Below are 19774 nucleotides of genomic sequence, written 5' to 3' on the forward strand. Positions count from 1 at the left end.
CTCTGTCATTGCTACTATTTTGTACTTGGCTGTCCTTTCTGTTGTAAATTAGAATAGATGAAAGCCGTCGAGCTGAGTCTATGATGGAGGCTAATTTGATGTGATATAATTGATGAACTCTAAATTGTTCCACTTTCCCCTCTTAAAACAGTCTGACTGAAGCTCAAAAAGCCAGTTTGATTTACACTGCCGCAATGATAGTGGCCATCCAAGAGAAGACAGGCATTTGTATTTTTTTTATAAAAAGTGTTTTATCATCTGTGGCCTGTGTTTGCAGATTAAATACTGTGGCAGCCAGAAGAATAGCTCTTTGTTTCCAACTCATTAAACTCAATTGAAGCAATATTTGAACAAGCAAGGGCAATTTTTAAACCTTAGCCACTGAAGTGATAGAGGGTTCCTTTCCACACCCAGTTCTACTTCCCTGGATTGAATTTCATACTGCAGGACACCTTTGGAAGCACATGGCATGATTATGGTGGTGGGAATAGGATTGTGCCTGGTGATCCTGTCCCTGAGCTCCATGACAGAGCTTCTACGTGCCATGTAATTTTTTTGTGGAGTATGGTTCACATGGTCAGAGCCTATGCACCATTGAGGTGGGACCTTGCACGCATTATCCTGATTCCCCCCCCCCCCCAAGCATGCATTCATCCTGTACAGACAGGTCTGCTGTGTGCAGGGCATGGGCAGCTCCTAAGAGGGTCTGCTTAGGGTGTATTGAGACCAGTCCTAAACCACAGGCAGTGTGAGTATGACACCAGACTTGGACTGTTAAAAAGCATTTCTGTATATGATGTTAGTAGTTCAGATTAGTCTGCTGCATTCTGAAATTATACAAACAAATATTTAAATATTTTCCTGTGTATATTATTGAACCTGGGTATAATACTAGAAGGGACACGGGTGGCGCTGTGGGTAAACCTCAGTGCCTAGGGCTTGCCGATCGCATGGTCGGTGGTTCGAATCCCCGCGGCAGGGTGAACTCCCGTCTCTTGGTCCCAGCTCCTGCCCACCTAGCAGTTCGAAAGCACCCTTAAGTGCAAGTAGATAAATAGGTACCGCTTTATAGCGGCGAAGGTAAACAGCGTTTCCGTGTGCTGCGCTGGTGCTGGCTTGCCAAAGCAGCTTCGTCACGCTGGCCACGTGACCCGGAAGTGTCTCCGGACAGCGTTGGCCCCCGGCCTCTTAAGTGAGATGGGCGCACAACCCTAGAGTCGGACACGACTGGCCCGTACGGGCAGGGGTACCTTTACCTTTTACTATAATACTAGAACATGCAGTGCAGCCAATATGTTTAGGCTGGATAATTTAGAGTTGTGTTCCCTTCCCCCTGCCTCACTTTTTCGCTACATATATAAGAATTTTGCAGTGTAAGTGTTTTTTACGGCCCTTCTATCCCATACAGAAAATAGCTTCACTAGCTAATAGCAAAATAATCAAATTTTGCTGAATAGATTTTTTTTTAAATGCCCTTGATTAAGAAGAAAAGATAAGTGCAGGAGTCAGGTGGGGCTACTGGAAGATTTAAGTACCTCTTGAGAAACCTGTAACATGATTATCATAAGGCTACATAAATGCTCAACATGAACTCCTAGTCTGCTAAAGTGAAAAAGATAACCAGATTAGGTCTCATTTAGCACTACACTTAAGTGAGAAGAAGCCAGAACACTATGGCACCATACTGAATCCAGAGCTTTATATTGATCCCTGTTTCTTTCTTTAGGAGATGAATTCTTAAGGTGAAATAATATCACAAGTAGGAGTTGATATGTTATTTTTGTTCTAAATATCTGCCATTTCTTTCTGAATAACCTTTCACATTAAAAAGCTAACCTCATGTCCCTCAGGACAGCCATGATCAATCTCATCATATACAGCTGCTTTGGAAGTGGAAGACCCTGGATCAGGGCAACACCATTTCTCCATCAGAAATTTCTTTCTCCTCCCACCTGCTGTCCAAAGCTCCTGCTAACCTTGTAGGTTTAAAATATACACACAGTGTAGGTCAGGCATAGGCAAACTCGGCCCTCCAGATGTTTTTGAGACTACAATTCCCATCATCCCTGACCACTGGTCCTGTTAGCTAGGGATGATGGGAGGTGTAGTCGCAAAACAGCTGGAGGGCCGAGTTTGCCTATGCCTGATATAGGTACTACCCCATTCATCCAACAGGACTAGCAGCAGTGTGTGGTGTGGTGGTCTAGATTATAGATAAGAAAATACTGCAAAGAAACATTAATCTTCTTTCCCTCTTCTGCTTCTGTGATCCACTTCAGTGCCCTTGCAGCTGTTTTTCAGGTACCAAGTTCTGTTTGAGGTTTAATACCAGGAAATCCAAAAATCCAATTTAGACAGTCTGAATAGGGCCTAACCAACATAATGGAAGGGATAGCATTCTAGCCCCGCCCCTGCCCCCATTGCCCACAACATATTGAAGAATGACTCTCTGCAACAAGGGAACTGCCTCCACTTGTTGTGACTCCCATGAATTTTAGAACCGTGGAAAATAAAGACTCCAAAATAAAGCCTTCATGAAGGCTTCCTTGCTGAAGAGAGCTGCCATTCAACATGCAGAAGGCAATGAGGAAAGGGAAGTGGGGGCAGGGCTAGTATTTGTTCCTGTTTTTCCCTCCCCATGCATTGTGTTCAGAACATGCGAATAGGGCTTCTGTCGTATGTAGATTGCTTTCATTTTCAGGATCAATCTGAAAACATTTGGCAGACTTTTAGGAGGTTCCTAACGTCCTCTGAAACTGATCATGCTCTTGGTTTCCTTGTTGGCAGCTATGGCATATGTACGTTTCTGATTGAGCTTCGTTCTGACTGAAGCATGAGTGTTACATGGAATGTTGATATGCATGTGGTGTTCGTTAACACAAAACTGGCCTGCCTATTTTAGATAAGGCAATATATGCCAGATGGTGGCCTCCATGATAAAACTGAATTCCAAGATGCAGACCCTCCAAGTGTCCCTATTTTCCAGGGACGTCCCTGATTTAGTGAAGCCGTTCCAGTTTCTCATTTGATCCCGGAATGTCCCACTTTTCCTTAGGGTGCCTCTATTTTCATTGGAGAAATGTTTGAGGGTATGGAGTTACCCAACCCCCTGAGCGGTCTGAAAGCAATCCTTTATAGGGAAGTTTTTAAATGTTTAATGTTTTATTATGTTTTTATATATGTTGGAACCTGGGGCAACCCAGTAAGATGTGTGGGGAATGAATAGTAAAATTATCATTATGGAATGGGATGTTCTATTTTCATCAGAAAGAGGTTGGAGGGTATGCAAGATGGTAGTGCTCATGCCTTCCTCCCTCCGTTTTAAAAGTGCATGGGATAGGCTAAGAGAGAGAGAAAAGAAGACCAGATGTAAGATATCTGATGCAGAATTTAAAATTTGTACATTCAGATACTGTAATCTCTAGTTTTACTTTATAATTCTGGGTCACTCGTGTATGTGTCTTCAGCATACTTTCGCTTTGCATTATAAGCACATAGAACACACTTGTGTATTTGGGGAAAGAAACTATATAGCTATAGTTTCCACCATGAATGGAATGATGCCTTTTTGCAATGGAGGGAGAATCACAATTTTATTCTGTAGCCTTCTGTTAGCACTAAGCAAGTGGCGGATTCACATTTTGTTCTTTGAGCAACAACATACAGTACGCTAAATGTTCCTTGGATCTAGCTACAAATTGACCTTTTCAGTGATCTTCCTTTTTCTCTTTTTGATTTGTTCTGGGGAAATTACAAGCACCTGGTATTTGGCTTCCAAAAAGGATACAGGTCGAATTGACCTTTTGGTACCATTTGGAGTGGGTTGGGGTGGAAATACAAAAGGGGGTGAAGGACAAGTTTACTCTTTATTTTAAGTGTATCTTAGCTGCTGCCTGTTGGATTATGCCTTGTTTAAATAATCCTTTATATCTTTTTGTCTAAAGTCAGAACACAAAGTACATGAAGCTCTTCACGTGTCTCCCCTGTGGCAAACAGTAGCAGACTCCTCAGATAATGCTTGCTTCACTCCACCTCCGTGCTCAGATATTTTTTAAAGGCATAGAGAAATGGTCATTCTGCAGTCGGTATAGTCTCATATAAACTTTGAACAACTATATGGTACTTTTCCAAGTAAACTGGTAAAAGAATTACCTTGCTTTAAAACTTTCACCAGAGATAAATCATTTTTGTGTATGTGCTGGGATTTTTTTCCAAGTCATTCTTCTGGAAGCTTCACCTTCAGACTTCATTTGGCTATAGTGGTAATGAGAATAAACTGCAGCAAGCCCTCAGCTAATATACTTCCTCATCCATTGGTGCAGACGTGAGGAGGAGTTCGGGAACTTTCACTTCAGTTTGGATTAACTGCAGCTTTCTGTGTCGTCCAAACCCAACCAAACCATTTTCACTCTTGAACTAGTTGAAATAAGCCAACTTTGGAAATAGCTCCAACTTCCCATTCCGAATACCTTCTTCTTTCATATTCCTTCCTCAAGGAGGCAACATTATTTTGGGGTGGAGGGAATAAAAACTTGATTTAAGTGTTCTGTGGGACAAAGTAGAATGACATTTACCTAAGGTTTGGGCATAAGCTCCATTTGAATTTATTAATGAGTCATGGTGTTTCATTAATTAAAATAAATTTAAATTATGGCATTAAAAACATTGAAATTATAGTTATCTAATGGAAATAGTGGGACGCGGGTGGCGCTGTGGGTAAAACCTCAGTGCCTAGGACTTGCCGATCGCATGGTCGGCGGTTCGAATCCCCGCGGCGGGGTGAGCTCCTGTCTTTCGGTCCCAGCTCCTGCCCACCTAGCAGTTTGAAAGCACCCTTAAGTGCAAATAGATAAATAGGTACCGCTTTATAGCGGGAAGGTAAACTGCGTTCCGTGTGCTGCTCTGGTGCCGGTTCGCCGGAGCAGCTTCGTCACGCTGGCCACGTGACCCGGAAGTGTCTGCGGACAGCGCTGGCTCCCGGCCTCTAGAGTGAGATGAGCGCACAACCCTAGAGTCTGTCAAGACTGGCCCGTACGGGCAGGGGTACCTTCACCTTTACCTTTTTAATGGAAATAGTATTTCCAAAATCCCATGTTGAACAAAATAAATAATAGGATGGTTTTGACTATAACCCTTACTTAGTTCCTCAGAGGTGCACAAAATTGCAACTTAGTCTCTTCAGATACTACTAAATATTTTACAGCACCCCATAATGTTGTCATCTCTGTAAAATACCAGTTGATGTTCAACCAAGGCAAATTATCAGGCTGACTTATAAATAGTACCCCACTGGAGCTTAAGATAAGAAACTCTCCAAGTTGCCTTTTTCAGTGATAAGAGGTTGGAACCTATTTCAAAAATTTTTGTGAAACTGTTATTTTGTGTTTTTTAGTAATATAATGGAGACCAGTTGTTTAAGATAACCTCTTTCTACCTGTAAAATGGGAAATAAAACTGGTGTGTAATTGAGTAAGGTGTTCATCATTTCAGAAATGGTTTTTTGAAAGTGTTCCAAATTCACATATCATAGTTTCTGAACTAGTAAGAACTTGACAGTACTTTTCTGATGCTGTCATAAATGCCTTACAGCAGACAATATTTAATTATACAATTTCAGAGATGTGCTATAACTGTAGTAATGTGTGTTAATTACTATCCAGCAGAGACAGGGTGTAGTTTCTGCAAAACAAGTAAAATCTGTAATTGAGTATTCTTACCACTACACTGGGATTTACTGGGATTTACTGTGAAGGTTCGGTCTGAGTGTTAGTCATTAGTTGTTATAAAGGCAAATAACAGCCCATCATTATTTACCCAAATCAGAGCTCATCTGTATTTTTAAGGTAGCATTTAAGACTATGTTAAGTTTCTGGCTATATGAACTGAACTAAATAACTGTTCCACTTGTGGTTGGATGATTTTCCCCATGCATGGATTTAGGCAATTCTGTGCTGTGACAAATTAGTTGTATGAATAATTTTTCACAAGCACATTCAGGGTTGGCCCAATACATTTTGCTACCCAAGCAGCTTGTATCACACAGTCTGAAAGAACTGACCAAAGATCCCAGCTTAACGGATCATCATAGTTGGTTGAGGCAGAACTCTCAGCTGGGATAGCCATGTACTTTGTGTTACAGTCTCCTGTGGGAAGGGCTTGATCTAAGTACTATTTAAAGATAAAGAACCAGAGGAAGGGAGAGTAGCGGCCTTGAAATTGTCAACAGTTAGCACCTAGGTCACCTGGTGAGAGTCTTACCCACTGTAGTAAGATGTATTGTATATTATCATTTCTTGTTGTGTGTGTACATACAAAAAGGAGTGCATTCCTGTACTTTCCCTTTCTTTTAAAGAAAAGATTCAGGACTGGCATAGGAGAATGAAGCTAAGAGATGAGAAGGAAATGCAACTGTTTTCAGCTGTTTTTATGGTGGTATTCCACAATCTGATAAGATGTGTGAGACATCTGTGCATTTTTGGATGGTCATCTTACACTCTCTTTTCACATTTATTTCGGGGTTCCTAGAGATGGTTTTGTGACAAGTGGTACTGTTTCTATCATGGAAAAGTGGGACAGATTGTGAAAGTGTTTCTTCCTAACTTTTCTCAAGTAATAAACTACACCCCATCACACAATAGCCCCATATTTGCCAGGAGTACCTGCTCTCGCTGCATTTCAATTGAATCCGTGAGTTTAAATTTTGGGCTGATTTTGTGTCTTCAATATTTTGTCTCTCCTGCTTGTTCTCCCACTCATTCTATGGTTCATTGATTTATAGACACCTATATAGGGTGCCATGAGAAAATGTTTGAACTTGGTTTTTCACTTTCAACTTTGCCCTTTCCTAAATTCCTGAATTATTATTTTGTTTATTACTTGCTGTAAGCCCATTCATTAAAACACCCTGAGCAACTGGCGTTTTCTTTTGAAATACAGTACCTTATCCCACAAACCGTTACATTCAATTATTAAGCATTTCCTCTCATACAAAGCTTATTACAAAACATTGAAGTCTTTTTTTCTCTTTCTATGCTCTAAATTCCCCTCCTTTATCCCCAGGCACAATTCTGAATAACAGACAAAAAGAACCAAGTGCTTTTCTTCTGAGTGTGTGGTCAGTGGAGAGTTTGCTGGTGGTTGAATCTTTTTTTTTTTATCGAGTTTCAGTTTTGTAAACCTGCTATAAGTAGTGCATTGTGTCAGTGCACAAAGTTATTAAATGTAATGGAGAATCCAAGGTACAAAAGAACTGTGTAAATGAGAGACTTAATGTGATAGAATTTTCTGAACAGCTGATCAGAATTTCAGTGTGTTCAATACTTCTTCTTAAGTAAGACTTAATGCATGTCATCCATTGGAATTTATAATAATGAGCCCTTTGGAAACCTTGTTAGAATTTAAAAGTGGCCACACAGAAGTAGCTAAAATACCTTAAGCTTGCACAAACAAAACCACTTGAGAGAGAGACCAATAATTGTTTCTACTATATTTCACATGTAATCCAAACAGTAATAGTCATATACGAATTTGAAAATTATGATAGTTGATATCTCTTATTTAATTTTTTATGCATTTTATTATATAGCTGTATTATTGTTAACTGCTGTGATGTTTTTATGATTGGGCAGGATATAAATATGTTTATAAATAATAAGCAATAATAATAATAAGTAAGTAACTGTAAGCTAACAGATTTTAGCTTAGCAGTTATTTGCTATACACATTGAATATCATGGTATCTTTCTTCTGTTATGTTCAAAAATCTGGAGTGATCATTCACATTCTTAAATTATCTAGTTTCCAACTTGCCACATATTTTACTGCTTCATATTTAAGGAAAATCAGCTCCTGTGCTTCCTCATATAATTAACTTGAAGCTGAAGTGGGTTTGGAATAAAAACAGAATGAAAAACATTGGAAAAGATGTAGCCATCTACATTGAGAGATTCAAGATGTCTATACATTTAGAATAAAGAGACATTTCCAATAACTATCACCATCATCGTTAAGAGTTCTGTTGTACAGAAATTAAAACTGTCTCCTTGAGACATGTAACTAGTATGCAAACACTTTTGACAAGTTTCCAAGCAAGGGTTCAGAAACTATTTATTATTTATTTAAGATAATACTATTCAACCTTTCTATCTTAAAAGAAGATTCCCAAAACAGGTTTCAGGTTAAAACAAAACACATAAATTGAAATTTTTAAAATCAAATGTGTTAAAAAGAAAGCAAATTTATAGAACAACAGAATAAACAGTCTGCAACTAGACTGAAATACCGGTAAACAGTAGCAGTACACAACAGAGCAGTATGCTTCCAAAAAAGCAGCAAGAACAAATATTGTAATTCCATGAAACCATGAACAAAGATATGTGCTTCTATTTGGCACCTAAAATGTAGGGCCTGGTCAACATCTCTGAGGACGTAGTTGTATAACTAGGCAACACACACACACACACACACACACACACACACACACACACAAATGATTTCAATCAAATCAGAATGCAGAAGTACCCAGTGAAGAGTATCTGCAGAGGAACTTTATGACTGAGTTGGTTCAAGGAGTAGGGAGTTCTTCAAATTCCCAAATCCCAAGCCATAAATAGATATAATGTTCAGAAAGGAGTACTTTGAATTATGGCCGGAATCACACAGAAAGCCAGTGAATATGTTTTTATAGGAGCTCAAATTTTTCCACACCGCTAGTGCCAGTCAATAATCTAGATGCCGTGTGTCAGGGAAGAGTTAGAAGTTTCCAGTTTCTCAGAGGGAGAAAGCATTCGCCAAGGGGGGAAAGAGAGCAGTGAATCTAACAGAAGAGAGCAAGAGGAACAACAGGGAGGGACTGGCTGTTCACAGGAAAGGCAAGGGTTAAGTTCTAGCTCAGATTCGGAGGAGGGGAGATACAAGCCAGCTCTAGCCAGGAGGTTAGAAAAAAGAGCGGAAAAGCGAAGGGAAGGGCGCCTTCGCCATTTTGAGAGTGGCTGGTCACGGAGAAGCAGAGCTCAGAAGGTATCTGAAATAAGTGACTCTGAGGAATAATAGTTAAGAACCGTTTATAAGAATGTTTTGTTAATACGCAATAAAAAGTTTTATAAAAGAACAAGAAGCGTTTGTGTGGTGATCTGAAGAGGACAACGACCAGTCCTGACACTGTGTTTTTCACAAATTTAAATTTTTAAGTAGTCATCATCAAAAGCAACTCCTCAAAGAGGAGAGCAAGAACACTTCCTGAAAGATATGATGCTACAGCTACTGGTCCTGGAAGTTGCCTTGATATATGTCAAACCATTGGTCCATCTATCTCAGTACTTTCTACACTGTAAACTGACTGGTAATGCCTCTCCAGGAGGAATTTCATCTTTCAGACAGGAGTCTTCCCCAGCTCTAGCTGGAGATGCATGGGATTGGACCTGTTACTTTTCTCATGAAAAGCAAGTTCCCCAGTAAAGCACTTTTACTTTCCCTATCCTTCACCTGAGCAAGGTTGTCTAAGACGTTCTCTGTTCTAAGTAAAAAAAACTACAGAAATGAATCTAGATAATCAAAGCCATCTGAGAGTGCTCAGAGCTTACCCCACTCCATGGGGGGAAACACACTCAGGTAAGGCTAAAGAAAGAAGTAAAATAAGTTTCAATCATCTAATAATAATATTTTATTGAATAATTGCTTTGAATTCTGGGGTGACAGGCCACGGTCTTCAAATTACTAAAATCACTAGGAATACTTGGGCAGGGTATAAGTATGCAAGAATTACATAATCAGATGTAGCTGTATAATTGTGCACCCATCTCTAAATGTGGGTTATTTGAGCTAATAATTCAGAGAAGGCAGAGTCTGACTAATTCTCAGGAAATCATGTCATTTAATTTGAATCATTGTGAGTGCATCTGCCCATTATCATATTTGGGAATAAATGTAAAACATGTCCAGTAAAACTTTAGTTTGAATGATCTCTGATTTCAGTGACATTTTGAATGAGCTCATGCAACTGCTTTGAGTGCCTCTGGCAATGCAGTGGGTCATTGTTGTATGACAAGAACTTACCTTATTATGGTAAATTCATAACTTGCTTTCTTATTCTTCACTTCTCTGAAAGTAAATGTTGGCCACCGAGGATAAGAAATACAAATTGAACTATGTACCTGATTCACTAACCTTGAAGACAATAATGTTCTTTCTACCTCACCTAAGTTAAAAATAAAATAAAATTCTTGGTACAGGACCTAAGAATTTCCTGGAAATGGGTGGGCTTAAAAAAAATATATCTTGGCAGTATCCTTCTTGATCATTTATACTCTTAATCCAAACAAACATTCAGAAGAGTCCTGGAACTCATCTCCTAGCATACTTATGTTTTGTGTGTGTGAAATTAGTGAAGCTGAACATTCAAAACCAATGAACTATATATGATGGGCCTATGAAGCACAGGAAAAAATACCTCAGGATTTTTTTAGCTGGTCTAGAGGAAATAACAAAATTCTAGGGGCCAAACTTGAACCGTCAAAGCTTTCCATCCAGATTATTTAGCTACCATTTGCTGGGTACTTGTTCTAGAGGAAATGTACTTTAAAGCTTCTTTAGGTGTAAAATATTGCATACAACTGATCCTGTGCAATTATTGCTCTCACAGGGCTCCTGCAACCTGTCCAAAGTAACACCAGTTTTAAGTCTCAGGCAGGGCTGGCCCAATATATCATACCACCTGTGGAAAAAGACACAATGCTTCTGTGCTTCCTCATTCCATGTATAGGACTGGCCACTGAATCTTGTTTCTACAATGAGGATGGATAACATCATTCAGTGCATCTGAAGGAAGTGGGCTAGTTTAGGGAGTATGTGAGATACCAGTGGTGCACTGGTAATGGTCAGGGTGGTCTCAGAAGGAATGGCTGGGGGTGAGGGCTGCTGCTCCCAGAACCTACCATGTGATGCAATTGTCTCACTGCTTAATGGTAGTGTCAGCCTCTTCTTGGGTTAACAAAGGCTGTCTAATCTAATTTGCTTTTAGAGTTTACCATGAAGTCTCTGTTGCTTTTGTAGAATTGTGACCCGCATATATCTAGCTCTTATAACCAGCTGGCAGTTACCTTTGAGTGGCACAATCTAGCATTCTTTATTGGTTTAAACCAGGGGTCAGCAAACATTTTCAGCAGGGGGCTGGTCCACTGTCCCTCAGACCTTGTGGGGGAGGGGCAGACTATATAACCCATAGATGCATTTTAAATAGAAGCACACATTCTACTCATGTAAAAACACCCGGCAGGCCGCACAAATAATTCAGAGATGCATTTTAAATAAAAGGACACATTCTACTCATGTAAAAACACACTGATTCCCGGGCCGTCCATGGGCCAGATTTAGAAGATGATTAGGCTACCCTGCTTTCAGCCCTTAAATTACTCCTAAGAAGCTACCAGAGTATTGAACAGAGTATAGTGCATATGCTTCTCACAGAGAATCTAAGTGTCTAATGTGCCCAATTTCTGATTTACTTTTGGATAAAAGCATTGTTTTGCCAATGCAACTAGCAAATGGTATTCTACCTCTGCATATCTTGTATGTATGGGCAAAGCCTGTGAATAAACATTGCACTAGCCGACGTGATCTATGATTATAGAAATCGGGTTTTGTTTTGAGTATCATTCCCCTTATATCATGATTGCATGGGTTTTTATATTTTCATTTTGGAGCCGTGTTCTTTTATTCACAAAGGAAACCCCACATTTGAAATACAAATGTGAAAGTAAGATGATTGAAAAACGTTACCAGATGTACTTGCTGCATTGTCGTAGCCCTTAAATCAAAAGCCTTAAGTAATAAGGTGTCATGAGGAATTTGCTTGCATACCCTTTATTATCTCAAAGGGAATTTTATGTAGAGAATGTTCAAGTACTAGCTGAATTTACATTGAAGGGGCCTTCTGAAGCATTGATGAAAAATTCTAAGGAACTTACTGTGAAAACAATATTAAAAGAAATTGTATTACATGATTTTGTGTTAAGAGCCGAGTTGTAAGTAGCTATTGTGTTGGAGCAGGGAACCAGGAATGAGAGGTCAAGGCAAGAGTCAGAGCTGGGAAGGGCTACTGTTGCCCAGAAACAGCCTAACCAGCAAATCTTTATAGCTCTTCTTGTTGAGGAGAGCCAGTGAACAGTCATTCCAGTGCTTGGAACCTGTTGCTGTCCATGCAGCTATATAAGTTTATGCCTCAGTGGCTCAATACACTGAGTTACCCAGAGGTTCCTGGTTCTAGTCTTCACAGCTCTTGACTTCTGTTCCTTCTAGGGACCATGAGATTTTTTTTTCATGTAAAAAAGCAAGCAAGCAATGAAACTTACTTGATAATTAATTTGATTTAAATATTTAATGTTGCTTTTATTCATTTCATACATCCAGGGAAGAAAGATTTGTATTATTTAGTGCTGCTCACCATTTTTATTTGTTCAGGTTTAATTAGTATTATTGTTAGAGACTGAGGAGGAAATATAAATTAGCTTATGAGAATGTGACTGTGGCTCACTGAACATTGGCATGACGTCCGTGGGCTTTCTAAGCAACCTGAGCATAATGTAGGTCTTCAGGTTCCTCAGTTACATTGGCACCAGGTCTCTAATGCTCAGACATTATTCTTCATGTTTAAGTAATAAGGGAAGGGACAGCATATAAACTGCAGACACTGTCACTAATAACTCCATCTGGTTTCAGTACAAGTGCATGGGGAATCTAAAGGCTGACAGTGTTTGTTCTTGGCACAGGTTCATTGAGTTTTGTCTCTTGATCAGACTTCAGATGAAAATTTATTGCCACCATTTCTTCATGTTCCTTAAAGAAATCCTCTATGTGTGTAACAAAGAGGGGAGCTGGGCTGGGCTTGACAGTTACTTGGAGTACTAAGGGAAAGCATAATTTAAGTACCCTTGTTCCAACCTATGTGAAAATATACAAATAGTCATCACAAGTGGTATAGGGGTTTACTCTGAAACATTAACAAGGAGGTAGTAATTTTGAAGTCCTCTGACCTTCTTGTACCAGTATTCAAGATTCAAGATTCAGTACAAGCAGACGCTGATAATACAGTTTTAGCAAAAGATAGCTAAAGAAAGAAAGTGGCATCCTTTATCAAGGCTGAGGATGAACTGAATTCAAGCAACCATTCACAATACTCACTAAAACCTGGTTTGGATAGCCATGGAAATTCCTTAGTTTTGCAAAGTAAAGGAATTAGTGGGAATGGGATTGTTTGCACCATAATCCAGTTAGACCCTGGAAAAGCTGTGGTATGTTGCATGTCCAGCCATGTGACCATGTAAGAACATACTTCCCTGGGCCTCTGGGACCTTTTCGCATGTCTGGAGACCACGAAACTCCACTTAAGATAACCCTGGTATATATTGTTTGGAAATGTCAGTTGCCATTACTGGATAAATGTTAAGTGAATTCAGCTACTGAACATCATATTTTGAAGTTATTTCATTGAAACCTCTTTTTCCTTCCATCAGCAACTTATGCGGGAGCGGCAGCAGATGGCCAGCCGTCCCTTTGCTTCTGTGGACGTAGCACTTGAAGTAGGAGCTGAGCAAACAGACTTTCTACGAGGGCCATTAGAGGTAAGAACTATGGTGGGCATGGGGGACCATTTCAATTTGCATACTGATAATGCTACTCTCATCTGCATCTGCTTCTGAAACCAAGACGAGTGTGATTACCCGGAGCTGACAAGTCGTAGCTACATATGTTGTGCCGTTTTTGAGGCTCATCGTTTCAGTAGCATGACATGAGCAGTAACAAAAGCCACTGGAGAATCTATTAGCTGAGGTTGGAGTGACAATCTGCTCACCTGGCAGCCCTTTCTTGGTGGATAAGAGCTGAAAGAGTTTAAGATGCACATATTAAACAAGCCTCAAATGTAGTCCTCTGAGTACATAGTGCCCCCTAGTTAATGGTTCACATCTATCTTAATTAACTGAGATTGCTCTTTAAAATGAGCTTTGTGTTACATTTCATTATTCTACTTTTATTTGAGAGGCTTGGAGAGTACTGTCTACAGAGTATGTTGTCGTTTGTGACTAATGGCTACATTACGGCATTTTTATTGTAAAGGCAGTACTTCTGAAAGAGAAATTATAATATGCTAAGCAGTGGGATGCTGTATTGGAATAGTGTAATAATGCATGAAATAGATTCTGGAAGAGTCACCTAAAAATTAAAAAGAACTACAAATAGAGGATGATAATGACTAATCTAATTAGGACTCTCTTTTTATTCAGTCATATTCATATATTTTTATACCTTTATTTACAGTATTTTGTTTATGAACTGTATCTTTTCTAGAACAAAAATAGCTCTAGAATTCTCCCAAATTATCAATTAGCTTTCGTTATTTCCAGTTTTTCTTAAATCTAAGTTTTGTCTTGATTGTCTCAGTACCCTCTTTCCAGGAGGGAAAAAAGGAAACTAAGTCCCCACTCCCAGATAATTATAAAAACCTCAGAGTACCATCCCATGCTCAGATAAATGGCCATAGAGCTCAATAAGCTATAAAGGAGTGGTGATAAATTTGTTCATATCCCTTTTCTTTTTCATTAAAAATAGTTTAGTTCTGTCTCTATTTTAAATAAACAAATAAATGTCACAAAGTGATGCAGGCATGGGTTGTGGAGGTGTTTGTTATCAGGACTGCAGTTCATGGGGAGAGGAGGTTTATCCTTCCCTCCCTTGAAGTCCTCAATATTGGTCTCTGCACAATTACAATGCTTAATAATAATAATAATCCTCATAGCTGTTTGGGGGATTTGTTTTTCTTTGGGGAGGGGATCTCAGCTGGAGAAGGAAGCAATATATATATCCCCTTCCACGTGCTGTGTTGCCAATAACAGTTGCATGTTGTGACTGCAGTTAAGAAAAAAGAGATTTAACTGCATACTATGCATTGAATGTAGGGGCGCAGGTGGTGCTGTGGTCTAAACCACTGAGCCTAAGGCTTGCTGATCAGAAGGTCAGCAGTTTGAATCCCCAGTACGGGGTGAGCTCCCATTGTTTGGTCCCAGTTCCTGCCCACCTAGCAGTGCAAAAGCACGTCAAAGTGCAAGTAGATAAATAGGTACCGCTCTGGTGGGAAGATAAACTGCAATTCTGTGCACTGCTCTGGTTCACCAGAAGCGGCTTGGTCATGCTGGCCACATGACCCGGAAGCTGTACGCTGGCTCCCTCGGCCAATAAAATGAGATGAGCGCCGCAACCCCAGAGTCGTCCGCGACTGGACCTAAGGTCAGGGGTCCCTTTACCTTTTATGCATTGAATGTACCATTTAACCCTCCATTGAATGTACCATTTGATCCTAATATAGGATTATTATTACCCATTACAACTGTACAATTGCAACTGATGTGTTAGCAATGGAGTGGGGTTGCAAATGTTTTTTTGTTTCAGTACTGAAGAACTGTGCAGTCCAACATAGAGTGATACCTCTGTAAATAATTTCCTGCAATCAGTATTTCCAACAGCATATTCATTGCAATATAACAGGATTTCATGGAAATGCCTTTATAAGTACTTAGCTGAGATGCTGCTACTGTATACCAGGCTCATTGTAATCCCAAAGACCAGCTCTTGTTGAGTTTTCAGTCCTTCTAATAAACAGAAACTGATGACAATATTTATTGCTGCCATAATTTGAGTATTTTCAAAGCAGAGTGCATTAAAACAATCAGTCTTGCCAAATAAGCTGTGCTAGATTGTGACCAGGGAATGCAGCTGTCAACATCAACACCCCCATCTTCAGCTGTCTGGTGAATTTCCCTTTTGGAGAGAAACAAAGGGAGGCTCCAAGCTATTCAGGATGATGACTCAACAGCTGCATACAAAACTAAAGTTTATGTAATTAATCTGGAAAGCAATATTGTTATGCTCTATTTGGGTGGGAAGGGACAGGGTGGGTGGTGGGAGCACAGGCTTGTGGATTGTTTACTTACAGCTTATATAATTAAACTTTAGAAGTAAACATCAAAAGTTAATTGCTGCCATTTTCTATGACATGTTTTATTTAGAAACAACTGTGGAAGCTGAAATATTTTAATTATATTTTTGAGTTCTTATTAGGGTTTCTTCCTCCTTTATTTCTCCTATAATTGTACTCTGATGTTAGTACTCACTCCTTGGATATGTTCAGCATAGCCTTATTAACATATACACAGTCTGGATACTATTCAGTTTTTCCCCACTAGAGGATTGCAATCTGCAGCAAAAAGGTGCATTGCCCTGAATATTAAAGTAATATGGTGCAATGTATTGATTGGCGTGTGGTATCTGCTGCATAGAGTTCAATACAAAGGATGAGCCTTTTTGTTCAATACAAAGGATGAGGTCTTTTTGAACTTACAAAAGGAAAGTACAGTGGTACCTCGGGTTAAGTATTTAGTTCTCTCCGGAGGTCTGTTCTTAACCTGAAACTGTTCTTAACCTGAAGCACCACTTTAGCTAATGGGGCCTCCCGCTGCCACCACGCCACCAGAGCACAATTTCTGTTCTCATCCTGAAGCAGAGTTCTTAACCTGAGGTACTATTTCTGGGTTAGCGGAGTCTGTAACCTGAAGCGTGTGTAACCTGAAGTGTAAGTAACCCAAGGTACCACTGTAATAAAAATCACATTAAATAGTCACAGTTCTCCTTAGCCCTATAGTTGTATTCTAGTTATTTTACTGAAGAGGGTACGATGAAAGTAGGTTATTTCCATGCTATCCCATTTTTAGATTTACTACAGTTACAGTATGATTTATTGGAAACTATCTAACTCCATCCCTTTAATGAGATTTGCAAGGAAGAGGAGGTCATAGCATTATCCTAATTGTGTTTGTTTTAACAACCACTGCAATCTTGTATTTGTTAGGTGGCATCAGTTGACATAGTATTCCGAATGTTGACTATATTTTGAATCAACGTGGAACTTTCATATGATTATCTTTCCCAAGAGAATGTAGAAGTATTTGCATGTAGGCCTTGCATTGTTGAAATAAAACCTCCCACTTACAACATTAGTACAGTTGCAAGTTAAGTTCACTTCAACCTCTTTCTCCGACCTTATTTTGTCAAATTTGATTCAAGGATAATTTGGATCAGGTATCAAGTTGTGCCACTTTTTATTGACATTGTAATAACTCTGTCACTTCCAGTGATGTTATATTGACTGTGGGTTGTTTAGACAAAACATAATGTCAGAGTAGCCATTACCCACAGTACTATAGGTCTTCTACTTGGTTTGTTGGTGAAAATGTTGCACATTAATATTTCTCCTGACATGCATAATGCTGTCAGTTTCCACACTGATGGATGTTTTATTTGCATTTAATGCTGATTGTCAGGTACTGTTCCTCTATTTCTGGTGTAATGATATGCATTCAGTGTTCACTTTTTGGATATTACCTTAGAGTAGGAAGCCGGCATAATTTACACTGCCTGACATTAAACCAGCATAAAGTATTCAAGACACAAACCGTGTTCAGGAGCAAGGCCACTGCCAACTGATTCTGCCCAAGTCTGGCAGTGAGAAAAGAAGCCTTTAAATAGAGTTAGACTTGCACCACTCTTTTTGCCAGTTTAAGTTCTTGTTGGTTTACATGGACTCATGACTGAGGTGAACAGAGTGAGGATTTTGCATAAGATTTAGCAGAGTGAGGATTTAGCATTTTCAACATGACTTATGCTGGCCTCAGCTGAACCAGCTTCAGGTGGAATGAGGGACTTCCACTGGCATATCTCTGGCTGAGCCATGGTTGGGGAGACAACCAGATGACTAGCTGATTGACTGAATGATTGATTTTTGAACAGTATATTTTACCATGACCACTTAACCCACCAACTAAAATAAGAAATGCATCACTGAAAAAGAGGTCAAATATTTGCTTAACGTTTGTACTATTCCTGCTAATACACATGTATAGGTGCATATTTATCAACAATCAGCCATCATGTATAAGATGGAGTTGAGGAACGGATGCTTGCTGGGTCCAGGACGGGGCAGTGGCATCATCAAACTGTCAGGGGCAGCAGATGCAGGTCTTCAACTGCCACCATCCTGGTCCCAGCAAGTGACAGCACTGCCACAGTCACATGATTCTTTATATCTAAACTAGAATTGGTTCAGACAGCCCTTCTAATACAGGATGGTTTCACTGGACAGTGCTTCAAACAGAGAAGCATCTTCTGTAAAGCAAGGCACATGATCACTGGCCTCTCGTGCCTCTCGTTTCATTTGCTAATTATGAGGTCAAAGCTCAGTCGGTTGAGTATGAGACTCTTAGTCATGGGTTTGAGCCCTACATTGGGCTAAAGATTCCTGCACTGCAGGGTGTTGGACTTGATGACATTTGTGGTCCCTTCCAACTCTACAATTCTATATGGTTGTTTTTTTCAGGGAAGCCTTGCATATATGTAGTTGTGATCAGTTCAGAAATCTGTGGGCTTAAATAGCCTTCAGAAACTCAGACCTCAGACAGCCAGTGGCAGCGCTTCATGCTCCAGCACCGGGGGGTGGAGAACAGGCGAGGCGGGGCTGGCATGCATCCCGGGGCAGGGTGTGCCACCCATAGGGGCAGGGTGCACGTCCTGGGGCGGGGTGCGCCGCCTGTGGAGGCGTGGTGCCCAGCGCGGGCGGGGGGCAGCCACGATGGCACCACACCGGGATCACGCTGCCGGGGGCGGTGCACTCCCCCTGCACTCCTCTTCCTCTGCCAGTGCAGACAGCTTTGGGGTTAAAATGGCAGTGTGCCCCTCAATTCGACTATATGTCTCCAGCTGGTGCTGGTACTATTATATTTGCCTGCTTTTGTTGTGCTATAGAAGTATTTATATTTTTCCCACTTTCAGTAGCTGTGCATTCCTACTCAGCACATTCCAAGACCTTACTTGTGTAGTATATTTCCTTGTATATATTTAAAATACACTTATTTGAATGGTCCTGGTCCCAGTGAGATTTGAGGTTATTCTGCAAAGCTGTATAAATAAATCCACCACCCCACCCCCCATTAATAAAAGCAGTTATAACAATTTTTAGAAGTCTGTATTGTCAGGAAGCTTGAGCCCAAGCTTCAGTTCTGTTGGCTGCCATTGTGCCATTGGTGGCTGCTAAGAATTCAGGGTGATTTATTTAAAGTACAATACAATCCAGTGCTCGTGCTTTGTGCGTTCAGGTAATTGAAGTTTATACTAACAAGCGAGTTTTCTGTTTTCCCTTGCCAATAAAGTGGGAGGATTTTTTAACTTGCTTTGCAAACCAACATCATTTTTTTGCTGGGCTCATATTCCTGCTTAATTTAAATAATTTAATGAGCAATTTTAAAATCTGCAACCCAAGCATACTTGATTATTTTATACAAAATGAAACTGGTATGTGTGCTTCATCAGCAGTACACTTCTTTTACCCCTCTCTGATAGCAAAAGTTCTGCAGAAACTGGAAGTGCATTATTTCAACCTCTTCCTCACAGGTCATCTCATTGATCTGTTTCACAGACCCTTTTTACTTCCATTTCTCTCCTGTGTAGAAGGCTACATTTGTTGCCAAATTGACTTTACAGAAAAGCATAGCATATTTTACTGTGAAGATACAATCATGTCACATGATCTTAATATTATAATGCCACATAAACTTGGAAGCATGCACATTTCTGGTCACTGTACCTCAAAAGGGTACTGTAGAGCTGATAAAGGTACAGAAAAAAGGGACCAAATTAATAGTTGGAGCAACTCCCCTACAATGACAATTTACACCAT

At 40.0% G+C, this 19774-nt stretch overlaps 1 protein-coding gene across 3 annotated transcripts in view; it reads left to right on the forward strand.

Moving 5' to 3' along the window:
• ATRNL1 (attractin like 1) overlaps positions 1 to 19774 on the forward strand; it is a 515103-nt gene that overhangs the window by 359252 nt on the left and 136077 nt on the right. For all 3 annotated transcript variants that reach the window (XM_081912145.1, XM_081912147.1, XM_081912146.1), the window contains exon 27: positions 13509 to 13616. In XM_081912145.1, coding sequence (XP_081768271.1) covers positions 13509 to 13616 — 108 coding nt within the window. The remainder of the gene's footprint in view (positions 1 to 13508; positions 13617 to 19774) is intronic.

This window comes from Podarcis melisellensis, assembly GCF_964234715.1.
Source record: "Podarcis melisellensis genome assembly, chromosome: 5".
NCBI lineage: Eukaryota > Metazoa > Chordata > Lepidosauria > Squamata > Lacertidae > Podarcis > Podarcis melisellensis.